General features: G+C 37.7%; 1 protein-coding gene across 2 annotated transcripts in view; it reads right to left on the reverse strand.

Moving 5' to 3' along the window:
- Window positions 1-21,185, reverse strand: part of VCL (vinculin) — a 106,083-nt gene that overhangs the window by 31,950 nt on the left and 52,948 nt on the right. For both annotated transcript variants that reach the window (XM_008696060.2, XM_008696061.2), the window contains exons 3-8: window positions 15,240-15,390; window positions 14,948-15,056; window positions 13,173-13,295; window positions 11,205-11,365; window positions 3,366-3,456; window positions 2,400-2,547 (exon numbers count right to left, since the gene is read on the reverse strand). In XM_008696060.2, coding sequence (XP_008694282.1) covers window positions 2,400-2,547; window positions 3,366-3,456; window positions 11,205-11,365; window positions 13,173-13,295; window positions 14,948-15,056; window positions 15,240-15,390 — 783 coding nt within the window. The remainder of the gene's footprint in view (window positions 1-2,399; window positions 2,548-3,365; window positions 3,457-11,204; window positions 11,366-13,172; window positions 13,296-14,947; window positions 15,057-15,239; window positions 15,391-21,185) is intronic.

Raw genomic sequence — 21,185 nt, forward strand, 5'->3', positions numbered from 1 at the left:
GGTAGGCTCCTAAAATGACATACATTATTAGACACTCATTTTTGCTTTGGAAGAGACTTTCCAAGTCATAACAAAGTAAGATTTGCCACCTTTTCACAAGATCAGATTTTTCTTAATTCACTCAGCCTGGTAAACTCTCCATGATGGGGTGGTAACTTTGTCAGCTTGTAGAATGGCAGGGCTTATCTTCCTAACCTGAGCTTCTGACTGTAGGATGAACTCCAAACCATCATTGCTTCTCTTAATAGTAGCATGGATCTGTCATTCATTTATCTCTCCTCTTAAAATTCATCTTTATTTTTCATCTATACCAGTATCTGAAATAATGAACTCAATAATATTTATTGCCAGGTATATAAAAGGTATAGATACCTTTCATTTGTACTTGAGGCTTCCCTTTTATGTGCAGAGGAGCGGAAGACTTTTGGGACCTTTTACGATTTAATATGCTTTTTCCTTCAACGCTAGTAACTCATGATGAGACACCTTTTTAGTATAAAAGTCCAACTGTGAAAATGTAAAAATATTTACGGGCCACATAATTTTTCACTCAAAATAAACGCTTACTGAGTCCCATGGAAGGAAAAATCGATCCTTACAACCTAGAAACCGTAGGTGACTGATAAGAAGCTTATCAATGAGGAAACTGTTGCTGAGTCTCAGCCACTGAAATGTTAAATAGCCAGGCATATTTAAGAAAGGCTAACAGGGAGATAGCTTTCCAATCTTTCATCAGGAAAGGACACTTCAGGCTGCAGTGTGAAGCAGGCCCATAGCTCCTCATCACTGTTCCAGCCTTTTCTCTTTACAGACTTACGGTCGATCCCATACAGCAACCACCTTGTTCTCTTGCTCAAATTCATCTTTCTCTAAACACATACAACTGTGTATTCGAGAATTCCAAGTGAGAACTGTCTACCACACTGTGAAAAGGCTGCAGACAAAAGAGCCAGCAGTGAGAAATTAGAAGAGCCAAGAGTCTTGTCAAGCTGCATTGGCATTTCTCCGAACGGGAACAGAACTTCTTTTTGTCCTTTCTGTAAAGTTCTTGTCATGCTCATGACAGGGGAGACTGTTTCACAGCAGGAGAAAAAGGCTCACTGAGCTCAATGCAATCACATTTATTTATGCAGTTCCTTCTCCCTACAAGGTAGAGACTCTTGACCCGAAACCCCTGGAGCTTCCAGGGCCACAGTGAATCCACGAACCTCTGGAAATTATACGTAATATTATATGGGCACGTTTATGTGCATCTTTTTACATACAGATTCATGGTTTTCATCAGATTATAAAAATTATCTTGACCCAAAAAAGGTTGAGAACCACTCCTTTAAGAACTATATTCTTGGAGCACCTGGCTGGTTCAGTCAGTGAGGTGTGCAACTCTTGATTTTGGGATCGTGGGTTTGAGCCCCACGCTGGGTGTAGCGATCACTAAAAAATAAATAAACTTAAAAAAAAAAAGAACCACATATATATTTTTTAAGTAACCTCTACATCCAACGTGAAGCTCAAACTCACAACCCCAAGATCAAGAGTAGCACACTCCACCAACTGAGTCAATCAGGTGCCCCAAGAACTGTATTCTTAAGTCTGTTAATACATTTGAAACCAGGTCTAACAGTGTACAACATGTCAAGGGGTGTTTCTGAGGCCTGTTTGTATGGAGACCCTGTATATTCCAATTATCTCAAGATGTTTCATGACATTCTTGAAGCCAAATTAAACTTCATCTACACTGGTATCTCAGCACATTTCAATTCTTCCCTAATGCCCATATTATAAAATTGCATAAAAATAAGGATCTTTTAGAACTTCCTTGACTCTATGGACGAGTTCCAAAGAAGCCTATATTATACTGAGTTTTCCTAATAGCAGACTATATATATTTAGTTTACAGGGGGGATAGTTTTAAAAGTCAAGTCCTGAAGTAGGTAAAAGAATTATGAAACCAAATGAATAATGATGAAATACAAACTCAAAAAAAGCCTAGAAATAACCAACTGACATGATAACCTACTTAACCAGTTTTTTAAACAATGTGAAATAATTCCAGTGTTTTCACTCTTTATGTTTCTTTTTACCCATTCTTCATAGAAGATACGCCTACCCATGCCAGACTTCACCACCACCCCTTATTCATCATAAGCCTATGGCTAGAAACTAAGATATCAGATTTCTATTTCAAATTCAACTTTCCTATAAAACATCTGCCTATTTTAAGAGTGTATCAAAGGAAAAGTTCACTTCAATCTCAAAAGAATAGAATATAATAATCTGTGTTATCCTTTAGTCAAAAAGAACACAGTAAAATTGGCAGAGACTTGCTCTCTTAATCACTCTATCAGGAGTTCCATCCGATCCGTTACTTAACTTGGGTAAGTGCAGGGGAACTTTACCTGGCTCGGAGTTCAGCCACCTGATCAGTCATCTGCCCCAGCATTTTACAGGTTCCCAGGATCTCCCTGCGTTCTTTGCCTGCACAGAGTTCACCAACTTTTCCAGCTTCATCTAAGATCTGTCTGATGGCCTGTTCACCAGCATCCCCTAAAATAAAGAGATACTCAATATCTACACCGTTGACGCATTAATTATTTAGGAAGGATGCTTTACAAGTCATTTCATTCATGAAGGAATGGATGATTTTAAACGACAAGTGAATAGAAGACAATACATCTGATCACTAACAGCCAAGCAGTGCCCTTAAACCGGACGGTGAGGTTTCAACCACAGATTCTTCTAAAAAAGATCCTTGGAATCATATCCATCTGGAGACGATAAGCAGCTTGTGGTAAGAATATGGATGATGAAAACAGGCTCTACTCACTTAGTACTACTTAGCACCTCTAACCTCCATTAGGCTTTTCACATTCATTCAAATATTAATCTAAAACTGAATATTAGATTAGAAAATCCATAAAAACTAGCTCAATAACCCATTTGGGTCTTTACATAAGTCAACTTCGCTTTCCAATTCTTATTGGCATCATCATCATTTAATCTGCTTAATTAAGTACTTTGTTGACATAAATGGAAATCTGCCCAATGGGAACGAGAAGAGTTTTTATTCAAAATAATTACCTTTCTGATTCAGAGAGGTGAACCAATAATCTGGCAAAGAACGCTCGGTTCAGCTTGGCTAATTCCTCCATGATAAGAGGTGTTTATCTTTGTCCTTCATCCTTTTAAGGACCAGTAATGCTTCAATTAGACAAAACTATCAGAATACGGAATATACCCCTAAATGTTGTAGTAGTTACCTCAGAATTATGAGATTATGGGAAGATTTCTTTCTTTATTTCTTTTGTTTGCTTGATTTTTAGCTTTTTATTGTATCCATCAGAAAAGCAGAACCAGAGGATTACCTGGGGAGGCACTGGGATCACGAAGCCAACCTTTGGCCTGGTTCAGTTTGGAGTCTATGGAGGCCAATGCTCTCTTCATGGCTTCAGTGTCCTTTTGAAGAGAAATACAATTATTTTCTTTGCAAAAATGGAGATACCGTGATACAAAGTAAGACAGAGAAAAAGTTACAGCACTTAACATACAGTAGCTAAGGTAGTCCTACAACAGCCTTAAAAATACTCTCATCACACCAGAATGCTTATTTCTGTCAAAAATGCAGCATCGTGCATGCAAATCTTCAGTTAATTCTATTTTGTTTTCTGGTCTCTCTATTGCTAAACTGTGCAAACTGGTAAAAATCACTCAAGCCAAGAGATGCTTCATGTCTGCAGCAGGAAAAAGCCCTGTTGTCACATGCCTCATTATCAGCCTTCCACTCCACATTCATCTACGGCAGCCCTGGCACAGCCTTCCCTGCATCCGGGAAGCCTCATTAGCACGTGGCACCACAAATCACAGTTCTTTTACATCTTGCTCGGAAATACACAAACACTGGATGATGCTTCGCTATACTTAATTAATCTGAAAAACTTGGAATTACTGGTTGGAAAAAAAGTGAAAATTTTAATCTAGCAATTTAGTTTTAATTCCACAAATAAACTGCTCCATGTAATGCAAGAAAAAAAGTGTCATTCTGGCCTTCCCTGCCGTCCTCCTCATCCTCCTCATTCTGAGTTCCCTTACCATCCTAACCCGGGAGAAGAGGCAGGATAAACAAAGTGGGGTCTCAGTTTCTTGTTTACAATCAGGATTCATAATGGCTAGCCTTAAACCCAGGACAGAGCATGAAAAGCTGAAGCAGACTAAAAATACACCAAGTGTTTGATGAAGTTTTTAAAATATAGAAAAATGTAAAGAACGATATAGTAAATACCCATGTGTCCACCCTCACAACTGACAGGCTGGCTATCTCATAAGTCTCTATTTAAACACCTTAAAAGACAAATGAGTGGGTGGCTCAGTCAGTTAAGCATGTGACTCTTGATTTTAGCTCAGGTCATGATCTCAGGGTCCTGGGGTCGAGCCCTGTGTCAGGCTCCATGCTCAGGACGGAGTCTGCTTGGGATTCTCTCTCCCCCTCTCACTCTGCCCCTCCACCCACTAATACTCTCTTTCTGTCTCTCTCTAAAATAAATAAAATAAAATAAAATAAAATAAAATAAAATAAAATAAAATAAGAAATAAAAAGACAGCCAAACTCCGTTTTGCTCTAGGAACTGGCTCTTACGGCGTTCCATGGACCAAAGCACGGAGTTAACCTCTGAAATTCTAGGCAATGCCCTGAATCCCTAACTTTTTTTCACTTTTCAGTCCTGCAAAACCAGGGTTCTCAAAGGTGTTGTATCACTACTCTTCCACACGGGGGCACGAGGAGCAACCCCACTTCTAATCCAAACAAAACCCAGCACTAGGACAAAATAAGGGCAGACAGCACTCAGAGGCATAAGGTCAGCAGCCTGACCACAGCTTTTCCAACGCACCTATTGAAACTATGAGGACTCTCAGCTTAAGGATTTCCTCCTTCCCAATCTAAACAGATATAGACTGTTCTACTGTTTTTAACCTCGGCTATCAAAGGCTCTAAATAGCAAATTCTCAGTCACGGCAACTGAAGAGAAACGAATTACTGAAAAAAATGTAAATAAAATTATTCTTTATTATCAAGTTATATGGAATTATGGAGGCTATCTCTCAATAGAAGGCAGGGAGTATCTATTTTGAAATCCATTTGTAGTTAGTACAAGTAGACAAATGGCATTTTTTAAGTGCTTTCATTCTCAAATGGCTTAAATATCTACTCTTCTTCCATCTTCTCCTGCATTAATCTGCACAGCAAACCCTGACTTTAAAAGTCAGCTTTAGCTTGATTCCAGATTAGCAAGGCCCAAATCAATACCTGTTTAAAGAGAGGCTCATGCAACTCCCAACCTCAGAGAATTAGATAGCCTTTAGGGTCTAATACAAGTTACAGGACTTTGTCTAGGTACAGGAAAAAAAAATTCACCATCTCTTACTAGGGAAGTATGTGCATACTCTAAAGAGATATTATATCCATGTAAAAATAATTTAAAATCTATTAACATTTCTCTAACACATTTTTTAGAGTAAAAAAAAACCTGGAGATTGATTTCATTTCAAAAATACGAATTCAAGGGGAACAAAGATCAAATATTTTCTGTGTCTATTCTAGCATTAAAGGCTACTGTTCGGGGCGCCTGGCTGGCTCAGTCGGTAGAGCATGCAACTCTTGACCTCGGGGTCATGAGTTCAAGTCCCGTATTGGATGTGGAGCCTACTTAAAAAAAAAAAATCAAAAAGAGACAAGGCTACTAGTTTGGAAACTAACTGAAGATTTCTTGCATATTAGGTTCTATTTTAGGTATTGTTCCCTCATTACTTCATTGAACCTCAAATTTAAATATAATTTCATTTTATAAATTAAGAAACAAGGGCCCAGTCCTACAAACCCAACTGATCTCAGGTTTGCTGACATCAAACTTATTTTTCATCAAACTCATGAATTTTTTCTTTTACCAAAAAGAGTTACTGAAGATATTCTTCTAACCTCCTGTAATAGTCAGCAAGACTTTGCCTTGTTGATTTTGGCTTTGGTTAATACTGACCAGAAAATAAGCTCTAGAAATCAAAATCCTAATCCTCACTACCCAAAATGACTTATTTTTTTCTTTATTGCCAAAAAATGATTTGAAACATGATGGAAAAAGTAGCTTTGCTCTATTTAGTATCCTCAAAAATCATTGCTTTTTTTTCTCCCTAATAAAGTATGAATGGCCACCACCCTTCAAGGGAAGAATCTAATTCTTAGGAAGTGAGTAATTTACTCCTGAGTGGGAGGTGATGTGACGCCAATAAGTTAAAATTAAGAGGTGCCCCCTTTCCCCTAAAAATGACCCATGGCAAATTTGAAATGAAGCTGCGCTTTTTAAACTGGGCATTTCAGTTAGTTACCAAAGTTTTTAATAGCATGAATTTTAGACAATTTTGATAATTTAAAACAGTAATTGAAAGGACCACCATCGATTTTTTCTGGAACAGAGCAAGTTTTTAATAATCATTTAACCATATTACGCTTTAATGTCATATCTATGAAAATAAAAAATGTCCATGGCAACAAATATTTTGGTCTTTTAAGAATCTTGTATATACTTCTTTAGAAGGGCTGTTTTATTATGGAATTGACAGAACTGTCATAAGCAGCGTAAGAAGTACATTAATACTGGATATGCTGTGAACCAATTCACTGAACAACCAGGACTAGAAGTCAATTTTGAGGTACATTTATAAAAAGTAAAAATAACCATAACCCTGTGGTCAACCATACAATGTACCACAAAGCTTTCAGTTAAACCATGTCACACCTAAGGACCCAGAGTACAATCTGGGTATGAAACAGAAGAGAAATAAATCTTCATTTGAGTATTTTCTCCATAAAATCTCAAATTTGGGAAAGAGAAAAGTCTCCACCAATCTCTATCCTAGGTTTTTGTTATTGTTCTTCTTCTTCTTCTTCTTCTTTTTTTTTAAGTGTAAAAAAGACCATATCTAGGCATGCACCTTTGGGGACACCTGGCAGAGACCTGGGCACTTCCCCCAAAGTCCCTAGGAGTAAAACTCTTAGGAGTTCAGGTTTTAAATAAAAAAACCACACTGGCTTGGCACTGTCCCACAAACACACCAAAAGGTGGAAGGACAACTTTAAAAGAACTCGTTTTTACATGCTCTCCCAGGAACCAAAACACTCCTAAAATGCAATATAGTTAGATCTAAAGAACACTGAATCGTACTGAGAACCACGGAGTTCCTCCTAGAGATAATCAAAAGGAACTTCGGTAGAAAAAGTGAGGTCCTACAATGCCAGGTTCTAGAAAATTTTCAGTATGGGACTAAGGACTCCATTTTGTTCGCTGCCCAACGTACGCTCCCTTTTCCCACTGACACCTCCCCTCCCAGACTTCAGTTGCTCATCTTTAAGAATACCTTCACCGTTCTAAAATTCAAGGCCACCTATGTGCATAAAATCAGATGTACCAACTAAAAGATCACTTGAATCAGAAGAGAAATGTCAATTGTTTTAACATTTTGGGCCGTTCTCCAATTTGAGGGGAGGGGCCAAAATATCATAAACTCCTGAATAAACTATTTATTTGAAACTCCAAGAGATAAGTCCTTTATTGCATTAGCTGCTAAAATAAAATAAGACTCATTAAGAAGATCACATATTGTCAAATCACTATGTGTACACCTGAAACTAATAGAACATGGTATGTCAACTATATTTCAGTAATAACAATAAAACACCTAAAGCAGAATCAGTGTAATTAATTGATTCAATCTTAAATCGTGTTTCATATTCATAGTAGACATTCTAATAATAAAAAAAAATTCACATACAACCTTATTTTTTCAAAAATGAAATAAGAATCAACCCTTAAACCTCAGTTGTCTGTAGTTAAGAGCAAGCATTATAGGCTCACATGCTCTAACCAATATTTCCCTCTTTGGTAGAGTAGGGAAATCTTCTGCGCAAGACATCTGAGTCAGTCACTATATCCACCACCAGCCTAGGCCCACAGTGGCAGGAATCCACCACAAGAAGTAATTCTGAAGAACAGCAGTAATGACTCAAAGTGAGGTTTGCAGAAGCGCCTACATAGGGTTCAAAAAATTCTTAGCTTAAAATTTTTCTCACTTCCTCTTAATTCTCAGCATGCATCAAGAAACAAGTAATAAAATACCAAAAAAATAAGAGAGAGATTAAGTATTGATTGCTAAATTTACAAAGGGCAGAATTAGAATTGTGTTTAATTCACAAATTCGTTTGTTTCATAATGTACACTAAATTAATTTTTAATGATCACTATACGATGACTACTGATTTCAGGAGGGGAAAATTGTTATTTTCAAAACAAAATGAGGTGTTTAAGTACTTTCAAATGTGTAAATCTGCAATTTGAATGTAGGTATAAAAGGTAAAATAATCAGTTACTGCATTGCCTCTTTTAAAACTTAACTTATTTGGCAAGACGCACTTTTACCAAAAATTTTTTCCACTTACTTTCTTCCCCCACTTTTCTAGAGGAACCATCACTTTCCAGGAGAAAACTGCACCAATGGGGAAGCATGAAACAAGTATGGTAAGACAAAGTTAATTCTTAATTGGTAGGGTCGAGAGGAGGTAAAAGATACCACGTATTAAAATAGAATGGGGACCCAGTGGCCACAGACAGACACGAGGTCTGATTAATTCACCGCTTATGGTCGAGCAGTGAAAGATGCACAATGCTACTAACCTGAAAAGTAACCAAAATTCTAGCTACCAGTTTCCATGGTCAAGGTAAAAAATTTTTTTCTAATTATTCTTGCAACTAATGAACACAATCACTCTTAAGGGGTAGGGAGAAGTAGAGTGGATGGGGATGGGGTTGGAAGTAAGCTTTGTCATGTATATCTTTTTATAGCATTTTGATTTTTGAACCAGGTAAATGTATAACAAAAGCAAAATGAGATTTAAAAATAAACATTTCTTGTTCATTCTGATGTCATTATGTACTTAGCTTCTTTTGGCTGAACTAATTTTATTTACTTTCTTTCATTCTGAGAGTTAAGTTTTGCAGCACCCGTTGCAGTCTGGTTCCTTCCAGATGAGCATAAAACTGAGACAGCTACAAGAATGTACACAGTGGGGACCAGGTCCATTTCCCTTGTATTATCTCCCCCGGTGCCTCATCCTTGTTCTGAAAAACTCAACTGACCACATTTTTTTTTTTTAAAGAAGCATCTCCCAATGGCACTGGCACAAAATAAAGCTCAGCAGCCCCTATTTACTAAATGATGGATAACTTTTCCCCTCCAAACACAGAAAAACACTGAGGTTGTAAGGCCTGCTCCTCTTTTTTGCTATTTCTCATCTGCTAGAAGCAAAGGAGGGAGAATAAGGAAAGAGATTAGGTTAGAGGAAGGTGAGGTCATGGAGAACCGTGGCTGATTCACAGCTGAGCAGAACATGCAGTGAACCCCGGACTGAAGTTAGGAGAAACTTTAGATACACTTAACTTTTTCCCTTTTGAGTTTGAAGGCTAGGGTCATTGTGAAAGACAGGTGCCCCATCTAAACTCCTGAGCCTATTCATTTTTGGGTTGAAAACCTCAATGACGCATCCCCAAAAGCAAAATTCCAGAGCCTGCAAAGGAGACCGGGAGGAAATGCAAATAGAGAGATGACGTCGGCTGAGGGTTTCATTCCCAAGAGCAGGCTCCACACAGGTCACCTGGAGGTCACCCAGCTGCTGAGAGAAACTTGCCCCTCAAATGAAGTCAGTGCGAATGACCAGGCCAAAACGGTTCTCAGGAGCCTGTTCAAAAAGATGAAAGCACCCACCAAATATAGAAAGCCTGATATCCCATAGTAATGTCTTTTCTTCTGCTTTCCCCAAAGAAAGCGCTCAGTATGAGCCGGAGTCAGTCCGCCTAGCACAGCCCCAAGTCCCGTATGAAATGACATTCTGACGAATATTCGAGCACAGTGTTACACACCGGCACACGGAAAAAGGCACAGCACACGGCACAAGAAAACCTCACAGACATGCTTTTTTTCTCTTTTGAAGCGAAAAAGAGACTAGAGGGCAAGAGAAAGCTTACCTTCTAAATGTGAGAAAAAGAATATAACAAACAAGAGAACAAAAAAAAGATGCATAAAGAAGTCATAACAGGGAAGTGAAAGTTGTCAAATATGCAAAAGCAAAATTAAGTAAAATCCCAAAGACTTAAAATGATTTCACCGTCTAGATTTAAAACACAGTCTTAAAACTCGTTAGAGAATTTTGTGCCTCTGTGAACAAATCCAGAGTTAAGAGAAGCTAATTTCCTTCTGCATATTTAGATTCACTTTCTGGGCAATGTGATTTTCAGACCCCAGCTTTGACCTTACCTTATTGGTGTCCTGGAGAACAAACAAGCCCTACTGGATACCCAATGGAAGGCATACTACAAATCCCCTCTTTGCTACCAGCCTGCTGGGGGGCCCTGGAAATACCACTTGGGTCACATGTGGGGAAGCTGGATCCTGGAGACAAGTGTGTTTTCCCCACTGCTCGAATCTTGGGAAGGTGTAAACCCAAGTGCTTCTGTTCTCCCAGGCAGTCACTAGACAGGGAGAAGGAGACCAAAGCAGCAGCAACATAAGACCACTGCTGTGAGGCTCTAGAAGGAATCCACCAACCCTTTTGGAGGCCAGGAGGAAATTGTAGAGAAAGGGTGAGAGGACCCCTCAAACTCACTGACGAATGTGAAAACTAATATTTTAATTAACCTTCCTTAAGGAAAATGGTATGACAAATGGATGCACCTAGAAATCCCAAGAGCTTCCTCTGTAGACTTCTTAGGTCAAAGGTTGGTTAAGGAAAAGTTTCCACAAAATTCAGTCACAGTTATATTCTGTATCTTACTTATTAGTCACCTAGCAACAACCACCCACATAAAAAGGCAGGGTTCCCACCCAGGGGAGTATACACCATACAAGAATTCCTCCACCAGCCCAATGAGTGTCCAGCTTGAAGAAAAAGCTACACATCTTAGCCTTCAACCCCACATACCTATTTATTTGTTCTAGTTTGGGGCAAAGGAAGTTTGCAAAAGCAGCAAGTAACCCATGAACCCCATGAAAAGTGAAGTAGAAATTATTTCATAATATCTGAGGGGTCTTATGCTACCCACAATTACAAGATAAAGTGTGAGGGGAGAATTCAGGACTTTGCTTATTTCTCCTCCAGTAACACTTACCTTGCTGGCCCAGGCATCTTCATCCCAAGAAGTGAGTTGTAATACCCGAATGATCTCATTAATTTCAGCACTCATCTTCTCTACAGTAAAGTTGCGGTTTTTCAAAGCTTCTTCTATGCCTTGGTTTTTTGAATTTTTAGTTGTTACAAAAATCTTCATAGCTGTAAAAATAAACAAACGATCAGAAACTAAGCTTGGAATTTAATCTTGCTATATAACAACATTCACACAAGATGTTCCTCACTTTGAGTACATGCTTTGGGTTCTTAAGGTCTTAAAAAGAATATATTAGCCTGGCTCAGTCAGTAGAGCATGTGATTCTGGATCTCCAGGTTGTAGGTTCAAGCTCCACACCGGATATAGAAATTACTTAAAAAAATAGAATCTTAACAACAACAAAACAAACATATTAAAAACAAAACAAACAAACACTGCAAGTCTGCCAATGCAGTTCCAATAACAGCCACCTTAAGGCACAAAACATCATTAAAACAGGATCAGGGAGCTAATTTAACATGCATATACTGATGACCTACAATCACAAAATACCCAATACCTTTCTAAATCAGTTATCATCCCAGCCCTGACAATGGCCCCATCTAACACACACCTATCAGGACAAGATGAAAACAGTCAGTAAGACTGTAACTGGCACATCCTGCTGCCCCCAATCCTAATGGAAGATGCCAAAGTGTTGAGTTTCTCTTCTAGAATTTCTCTCAACATGTAGCAGGAACTTTCTAACCCCCAAGAGTAAAGAAGAAAATAATAATAATTTGAAGCATGGGAGAAAGAGAATATCTTCTCATAAAATAATTGAAATTGTTAAAACAAAGGTTAATCAACATTTTATTGAGTTACGCAGATTAGAAAGAAATCTTACTCCCAAAACCTTTCCACCACATGGAAGAGCTGGCCTCAAAAACATATTTCCCATGGAGATTTTAAGACTCTTCTTACACATTTTTTTGTTTTCTAGTTCAAATAAGGGCTTTCTGAGCTTTTACCCTCACCTCTCCTTTTCTAGCTACTACCTGAAATGCCCAAGCAGGAAGGCAGGAGCTGGGGGTGACAGTGACATGCCTCATTAAGATTTTGAAAATAGAGCTGCCCTCTGCTAGTTAAACTAATTAACCCATAACTTGATTAAGATAACTTATGTAAACCATAAGGTGTCTGGTACATACTAGACACCCAATGAGTACAGCTCCCTTTTGCTAGCTGAAAGAGCAGCCACCAGGCTCTACCCAGTGGGGGAGTGGTCCCATGTGGTCTAGACCACCAGCTCTGTAATGTAGAGAACAGTTAAATTTCTTCTAGGAAAAACAGTGTTAGGGTAACACTGAAAAGGGCTTTTGGTTCACTTCTTTATCCTACAGTGCTCTATGATATCCATTCCAGCTCCTAATTTTTTTTCATAACATAAATAAAAGTGTAAAAAATCCTTATGTCCAAGGGGCATCTGGGTGGCTTAGTCAGGTGAGCGTCTGCCTTTGGCTTGGGTCATGACGCCAGGGTCCTGGGATCGAGCCCACATCGGGCTCCCTGCATAGTGAGGGGCCTGTTTCTCCCTCTCCTGCTCCTCCTGCTTGCTCTCTCTCTCGCTCTCACTCTCTCTGTCAGATAAATAAATCAAATCTTAAAAAAAAAAAAAAATTCATGTCCAAGACTAAAGTTTCTAGATATTTCACCTCCCTGCAAAGGGGCCAGTTAGAGCTTCAGAACAGAGCAAGGCAACAGGAAGGGCAAGCTTCAAGCAATGAACAGGAGAAGGAGAGCATTCGGGAAGATGAATACTGGTTCTTAGCCAATCAGCTGCAGCCATCAGGTAACAACCTGATCTATCAGGCCTCATTTTTCCCAGCCTGAAGGACATGCAACTAAGCAGTAAAAGAAAATTAACATCAGAGTTTAGAATACACTGACTTTTTTTTTTTCCCTGTAAGATCATGTACAGGCAGAAAATACCTGAAATGAGAACTGGCAGCAATTCTTTCACGGTGTTCATGGAGTTCACCAACATCACTCGGTGCTCCTGGTGAGTCAGTTCCTGCTGCCTCTCATCGATCATCTTGGCCATCTTTGTCATTCCTGGGGCACAAAGAATAAATTGTGCAGGGTGAATAGTGAAACGCTCCAGACTCTGGCGTTCTGAGGCTAAATCCGTTATGAAGGACTATGAAAATCCAAGCTGATTGCCCAGATAACTATCACTGAACTGTAGCATTTATGATATAGAATTTTCTAGACAGGTCTAACTTAATGCAACTTCATTCATTTCAATTGAAAGTAATTTATTAAATGTGAATCCTAAATATGACATCATTTTCACACGTTTGACATAAATACATTCACAAATACAAAAACATGCTGAAAAAATAAATATATATTTGTAAAAAACAAATAAAAATATTTTTCCTGGTTACCACGCATACCAAGTTCATGTCACGTATCTGGCCACTGTGCCTGTGTAAGCATCTCATGCAAGCCTAGTACTGAGAAGCCAGTAGCTGAAAAAAATCTTAAGAATTACAATAATGTGTTTTGTTTTCATCTTTATATTTTTCTGTTCTTTCCAATTTGTCCAAAATAAGCATGTACTATCTTTATAATTAGAAACAAACAAAAATATTATAAAAAAAATTATAGTTAGGACAGCAATCAAAAGCATCTGGTGTTTTGGAATCAGCCTGCTAGCTAGCCCTTTTTGTTTACTTTGGTTATTATTCAAAGGTACTATGTGATTCTCTAAAGCTTTGGTTTTCAAACTGCTCGTAAGATTTTAGTAGTTTCACAGATCATCTAGGGGTACCAAAGGGAGGTGGAAAAGGAGGGGTTACCCCTGCTCCATTCAGTAGCTCCATTTTTGTCTTTCATATGTTGGGATTCTGCATAAGATTGTATTTGAAGAAATAAACTTCTTTTCTCAATGCTATGAGAAAGCTTAAAGAACGCTGCTCTAAAGGCATTTCCTGCTGATCTTCAATGATGGCTCAGAGAAATTCTTAAATGCCATCAGTTTACAGAATGACTGTATGGGAACCTCATGAAAATACTGTTAATTAAGAATCATTTTACCTAAGACAAGACTCTTATGAGGTGGTATGCGATCTTTAATACTGACAAGTTAACCATGTGTCTTGTCATTGGTCTCAATCATACTTTAAGAACCCTCCAGGTCATGTTACATGCCTCTAACAGAAAAATCTGGTATCTGTTCATGTATTTTGAATATTCAATTCTCAGGTGACTAAATCATTTCAAAATGAGACTTAGTCACAGTAGCTCCTCTCTCCTTCTAGGTCTGATTGTATTATGCAGCCTCGGGCTGGGGCATGAATCCATAATAGTAGGCGGGCTAATTAACGAGCTAAGAGGTCATAAAGAGCTACAGGCCAGCTGGCAGAGAGTGAAGGAATACTGTATAATGTGGAATGGAGAGGTCAGAATTCAGGGTGGCCTTAAGCATTACAGTAATAGAAAAGTATTTCCTACATTCTCCAGCAACATTTGCAATGTCTAGTTTAATTCATTAGGCAGGGCCAGGGTTTGTAGAAAGCATATTTAGCTTTCAGAAACAATGATATCTCCTCAGCAGAAACACAGTATCAGCTCCATCAACAGAGGAGAGACACCTAAGAGCCCAATGAATGCATCATTACTTATCTTCTGCAAAAAGCAGGAGGGATCAGACATGGACAAACCATAAAAACATTTTATTATAAAAACTGGACATGACTAACCTGGTCCAAGATTCTTTGTGTAGGTGACCAAATCTTCCATAGTTTCCACCACCTCTGCCACTGTAAGATATTCCAAAATTCCTTTGCAAACTCTAATAATTTTACGAACCTGAAAATATATTTCAGTTTTTAGTCAAGTGAGCGAACAAGAAATAGAAAACATGCTAATTGAGCTGTGTAGCTATTCAACATTTTCTCATCCTAAATCATCACCAATTCTCCATTATTACCTTTAAGACTATCTTTAAGACTTTTGTCTGGAAGAGGTCTGCATGGGCCTCAGATTGCCTACCTCAGCCTCATCGAAGGTGAGGAGCAGGTCTGATGTGCCGGAGAGGATGCCCCTTGACCCATCGATTAGATAATCTCGAGCAGGCACTGAGTAAGGATCCGACTGAAGCATCTGGGCTGCCTGGACAAGCTTGGTGCAAGCATTCTCAACCCTGTGGGGAGGAACATGGACTTAACTCACTGGCAGAACCAAGCAGAAGACGACGACATGCAAATACAAAGAACGTAAATGGACATATTCACATTTTTTTCTGACACAGAAAACAGCCAAGACCAATTTACAACAGGACTCAAGTTTTTAGCTTTTAAAATCTACAATTAAGGGCTACCCATCCATTCATCCATTCATTCATTCATTCACCTCATTCACTGCACTAAGCCCTTGCTCTTTGTTATTTCCTGGCAACAAAAAAATGATGACAAAATGTTTTAGACCTTTCACTTTAGGTTGCTATACATCTCTACAACTCCTTTGTTTTCTTCTTCCTCACCCTATACACACTGCCATTAAAAGACACTACACAAAGAACGGAAATCCTTGACAACAGTTTCAGATTTAATATCTGGAACTAAAATGCCAAAGCATTGTGTGAAGTGAAACTTAATAATCAGATAACACAAAGGATTAGGAGGAAACAAAAAGTATGAAGTAATGCATAAATTTCCCATTCATCTAGCTAAATGGATTTGACAAATCCACTGGACTGTTTGAAAACAACCCTATAAAACTGTTTTGTTTTGTTTTTTTTAAAGATTTTATTTATTTGACAGAGAGAGAGACAGCCAGTGAGAGAGGGAACACAAGTAGGGGGAGTGGGAGAGGAAGAAGCAGGCTTCCAGCAGAGGAGCCTGATGTGGGGCTCAATCCCGGAATGCCGGGATCACACCCTGAGCTGAAGGCAGACGCTTAATGGCTGAGCCACCCAGGCGCCCCTATAAAACTGTATTGTTAATTAACATGTCACTAGCATTAATAACTGAACCAGTTATTAATAGTTTAATGTTAATACAGTTTAATAATATAGATAACCTGATCATATGTAACAATGAATGAATGAATGAATGAATGAATGAATCAGTGAAGAGCAAGACCTCATGGCTGTGGCTTTGGATCACTCTTAAAGGACTGGTTGTTTATTGTTCCTTTTTAATTTTTAAATTAAATTTTTAATTTAATTTTAACTTATAGAATATATATATTCATATTTATGACACAGCGAAAAATCACCTTCTTTCCACTATGTCCTAAGCATTCAAATTCCATCTACTTGCAACCAATGTTATGAGTCTCCTCTGTATTCTTCAAAATAAGACACTTTATGCATACAGAAACAAAAACAGGCTTCCACCTTTTTTATACAAATAGGATCATACCAGGCATACTCTCTGCATTCTGCTTTTTCCACTTAATTTAACTTAGAGATGTTCTAATAAAAGTACATAGAGAGCCTCCTCATTCTTTAATATAGCTACACAGTCCATAATTTATTAGCCCGCTACAATAAATCACCTTGAATAATATCACTGTGAAATGTATATATCTGTACGATACAGGCCAGAAATGGAACTGCTGAATCAAAGGTGTAGACATTTACAATTTTGACACATGTTGCCATATTGCCATCCACAGAGGTTACTTACATTCCCCCCACAGTGGATGACAGCAGTACCTGTTTCCTCAGTCTTAACAACTCGGTATATAATCAAACTTAAGTTTCTCTTCACCAATATGATAGACCAAAACTGAATCTCAATATAGTTTTTTAATTAAGGTGAAATTCACATAACACACAATTAGTTGCTCTAAAGGGTACACACAATTCAATGGTATTTAGTGTATTCACAATGATGAACAACTACCACCTCTCTCTTGGGTCAAAATTTTATCACCTCAGAAATGCACCCTGGACCCATTATGTAATCACTCCCCATTTCCCCTTTTCCCCCATCCCCTGGTAACCACTAATCTGCTGTCTCTATGAATTTGCCAATTCTGGATATATCATATAAAAAGAATCATGTGACTACGTGACTTTTTGTGTCTGGCTTCTTTCACTCAGCATAAGTGTTTTCAAGGTTCGTCCAGGTTATAGCACGTGTGAGGAATTTGTTCTTTTTCATACCTGAATAATCTTTTATTGTATGTGTATATGCAAAAATTTAGAAATTTGCTTATCCATCCAGGTACTGATGGACATCTGGGTTGTTTCCACCTTTTGGCAATTTCGAATAATGCTGCTACTCACATTCAGACACAACCTCCACGTGGATTTAGGTTTTCATTTCTCTTGGATATATACCTACAAGTGGAAGTCTATGTTAATTTTTTGAGGAAATGTCAAACTGTTTTTCACAGCAATTGCACCACTTTACATTCCTACCAGCTTTGTAGAAGGGTTCCTATTTCTTCACATCTTTGCCAACACTTGTTGTTTTTCAGTTTTTACGGTTTTGGGAGGTTAAAGCCATACTACTGGGTGTGAAGTGGTATCTCATTGTGGTTCTTTACTCACCAAAGATGTTGAACATCTTTTCATGTGCCTGTGGGCTACTTGTATATCTTCTTTGGAGAAATGTTTATTGAAGTCCTTTGTTCATTTTTTAATTGGGATGTCTGTCTTGTTGCTGAGTTGTTAGAATTATTTATCTACTCTGGGTATTAAATCTTTATTAGAGATATAATTTGCAAACATTTTTTTTCCCTATTCTGCAGGTGCTTTTTACTCAACATAGTTTTAATTTTCATTTCTTTTATTATTAATGAAGTTAAGAATATTTTTATATTTTTAAATTGCAAAATCAAATTACACAAAGACTGTATGACCACTATGCTCAAACAAATACCATATATACAACAATCATACTTCAGAAATGAAATATTACCAAGCACTGTAGAAGACCCACCCTAACCAAATGTTCTTTATTTCCCAGAACTCATCATTATCCTGCATTTTGTTCATCTCTTCTCTCGATTTTTTGTATACTTTCAGCACCTATGTGTCTATACATACCTAAACAACATATCATTTAGTTTTGTCTATATTAAAATCTTAAATAAGTGTAATTATACTGTTACATATACTTATGTGTGTGTTCTTTTGCTCAATATTATGATTTTGAGATCCATCATGTTGAGGACAATAGCTAATGTGTCATATTCCACTGTATGGATAAACCATAATTTGTTTACCCATTTGACTTCTGATTGGACATTAGAGGTACTGTAGGTTAGGGCTTCTGGTTCACGCGAACAGTATATTTAGTAGTGGAAAAACTGAGTTGCAGAAAATGCATATATTGAGCTCTACCGAGGAAAGCCAGACTGTTTTCCAAAGTGATTACACCAATTTAATATGTTGACCAGTAGTATTCACAATTGCTCCACAACCTTACCAACAGTTGGCATTGTGAATTTTTAAATTTGCCAAAGTGGTCATTGTGAAATGCTAAATTATTGTGAATTTAATTTGCATGTCCCTGTTACTAATGAAACTGTTGTGGGTGGGGTGGGGTGGTTTTGTTGGTTTTTTTTTTATGTTTATGGGCCCCAAGAGTTTTGACAGGTAGCATTTTTGTTGTCATCCAGCTCTAAATAATTCTCATTATGACATCTTTCACAATGAATTGTTTGGGTATTTTAAAATATGCTTCAAAACATAAGGGGCTTTTCTAGTTATCTTTTTGCTATTGATTTATCATTCACATGCATCGTGCCGGGGAACGTGGCCTGTAATATAACAAGGCTTTAAAATGTGTTGAGGCTAACTTGATGGTTTAATTCATGATCAATTTTTATAAATTTTCTACGTGTACCTGAAAAGAATGAGTATGCTCCAATTTTTATGTGAAATATTTTACATATTCCATTCGCTCAAGCTTGTTAATTAAAACTGCTCAAATTTCCTATACCCTTGCTGATATTTATTGTCTGTTTTATCTATCAACTACTGAGCGATGAAATCTCCTACCATAATAACAGATTAGTCTACATCTCCTTGTAGTTCTATTTGTGTTTTAGATATACTGAAGCTAATTTTTTAGGTACATATAAGTTTACAATTATTATATAACGTGAACCTACTTATCATTATGTAACACCTCTCTATATCTCCAATGTTTGTTGCCTTAATGCCTATTTTGTCTGACATTAATATTGCAAATCAGTTTCTTTGACTATTTTCAATCTCTCTGTCACTATGTTTAAAATGTATCTTTTTAAATAACATGTAGCTACATATTTTTAATCCAGTTTAGGAAATTTTAACTTAATGATTGAGCTCATTTAAATTTATTAATATTAATGGTACATTTAGAATTATTTTCTTTTTTCCAAGATTTTATTTATTTATTTGAAAGAGAGAGCAAAAGCAGGGTGAGAGGCAGATGGAGAGGGAGAAGCAGACTTCCTGCTGAGCAGGGAGCAAGACACTGGGCTCAATCCCAGCACCCTGGGATCATGACCTGAGCAGAAAGCAGACACACCCAACTGGTTGAGACACCCAGGCACCCCATCCTTTTTGTTTTTAAGAATTTTTTTTTCTTTTTTATTAGAGAGAGGGAGAGGGAAGAGCAGAGGGACAGGGAAAGAGAGAATCCTAAGCAGTCTCCACACCCAGCACAGAACCCGACTCAGGGCTCAATCCCACAACCCTGAGATCATGATCTGAGTGGAAATCAAGAGTTGGACATTTAGCCAACTGAGCCACGCAGGCGCCCTTAGAATTATTTTCATATCTTATTATTTATTTTCCACATGGCTTATAGTTTTAACTTATTTTTTCCCTTTTCTTTATCTTTTTTGGGGGGATGGGGAGAAGATTGCTAGTTTTTATACCTTTTTCTTGTTCCCTTTACTAATTTTAAAGGTTATACACTCTGTTCTTTTTGTGGTTACCTTAAATATTTTAGCATGCACACTTGGCATGTTAAAAATCTAAAATAAAAGCTGACCTCTTAACACAGTTGGCAGTTCATCAGTCTCATAAAAATCTAAAATGAGTCAATATTTTTACCTCCTTCCCAAAGAATGATCTTAGGATAGTTAATTCCCAGTCATCCCTTTCCTGACCTTTATGCTATTATTTTCAAGTTTTGTTTTATGTTTACATTGTTTTCATGTATAAAATGTTACATCTTTCATTTTAAACCTTTAAATCTTGTTAGATATTACATTGTTATACTATATAAGTCAAAGTTTGTTTACATTTACCAACAAAGTGTCCCATATTTTGGCTAATCATTCCCTCTTATATCTCAGGCCTTACATCTAGAATCATCTGATTCTGTCTGAATTACATTCTTCAGAATCTCCTCTACTAAGAGAATGCTGGTGACAAAATGTAACCATTTTTATTGTTTGAAAATGTCTATTTTGTCCTCTACTTCAAAGACCATCTCAGTAGTACAGATTTCTAGGTTGACAGCTACTTTATTGCACATTGAATGTATTCTTTCCCTATGATGTAACAAAAGAAGCAGAGGGGCGCCTGGGTGGCACAGCAGTTAAGCATCTGCCTTCGGCTCAGGGCGTGATCCCGGCGTTATGGGATCGAGCCCCACATCAGGCTCTTCTGCTATGAGCCTGCTTCTTCCTCTCCCACTCCCCCTGCTTGTGTTCCCTCTCTCACTGGCTGTCTCTATCTCTGTCGAATAAATAAATAAAATCTTTAAAAAAAAAAAAAAAAGAAGCAGAAAAAGATATGATGACAGAAGCAGAGGTAAGAGTAATGCAGGGTTACAAGCCAAGGACTTTGAGCAGCTTCTAGAAGCTGAAAAAAGCAAGAAACAGATTCTTTAGAATCTCCAGAAGAAACACAACTCTATTAACCCATTTTGAACTTCCGAACTCCAGAATTGGAAGACAAAACATTTGTATTGTGTTTGTTATAACAGTAATATGACACTGGCCTCCAAGTGAAATTTGCCAGGCATACAAATACACATGAAA

This window comes from Ursus maritimus, unplaced genomic scaffold (genome assembly GCF_017311325.1).
Source record: "Ursus maritimus isolate PB19 unplaced genomic scaffold, ASM1731132v1 scaffold_7, whole genome shotgun sequence".
Lineage (NCBI taxonomy): Eukaryota > Metazoa > Chordata > Mammalia > Carnivora > Ursidae > Ursus > Ursus maritimus.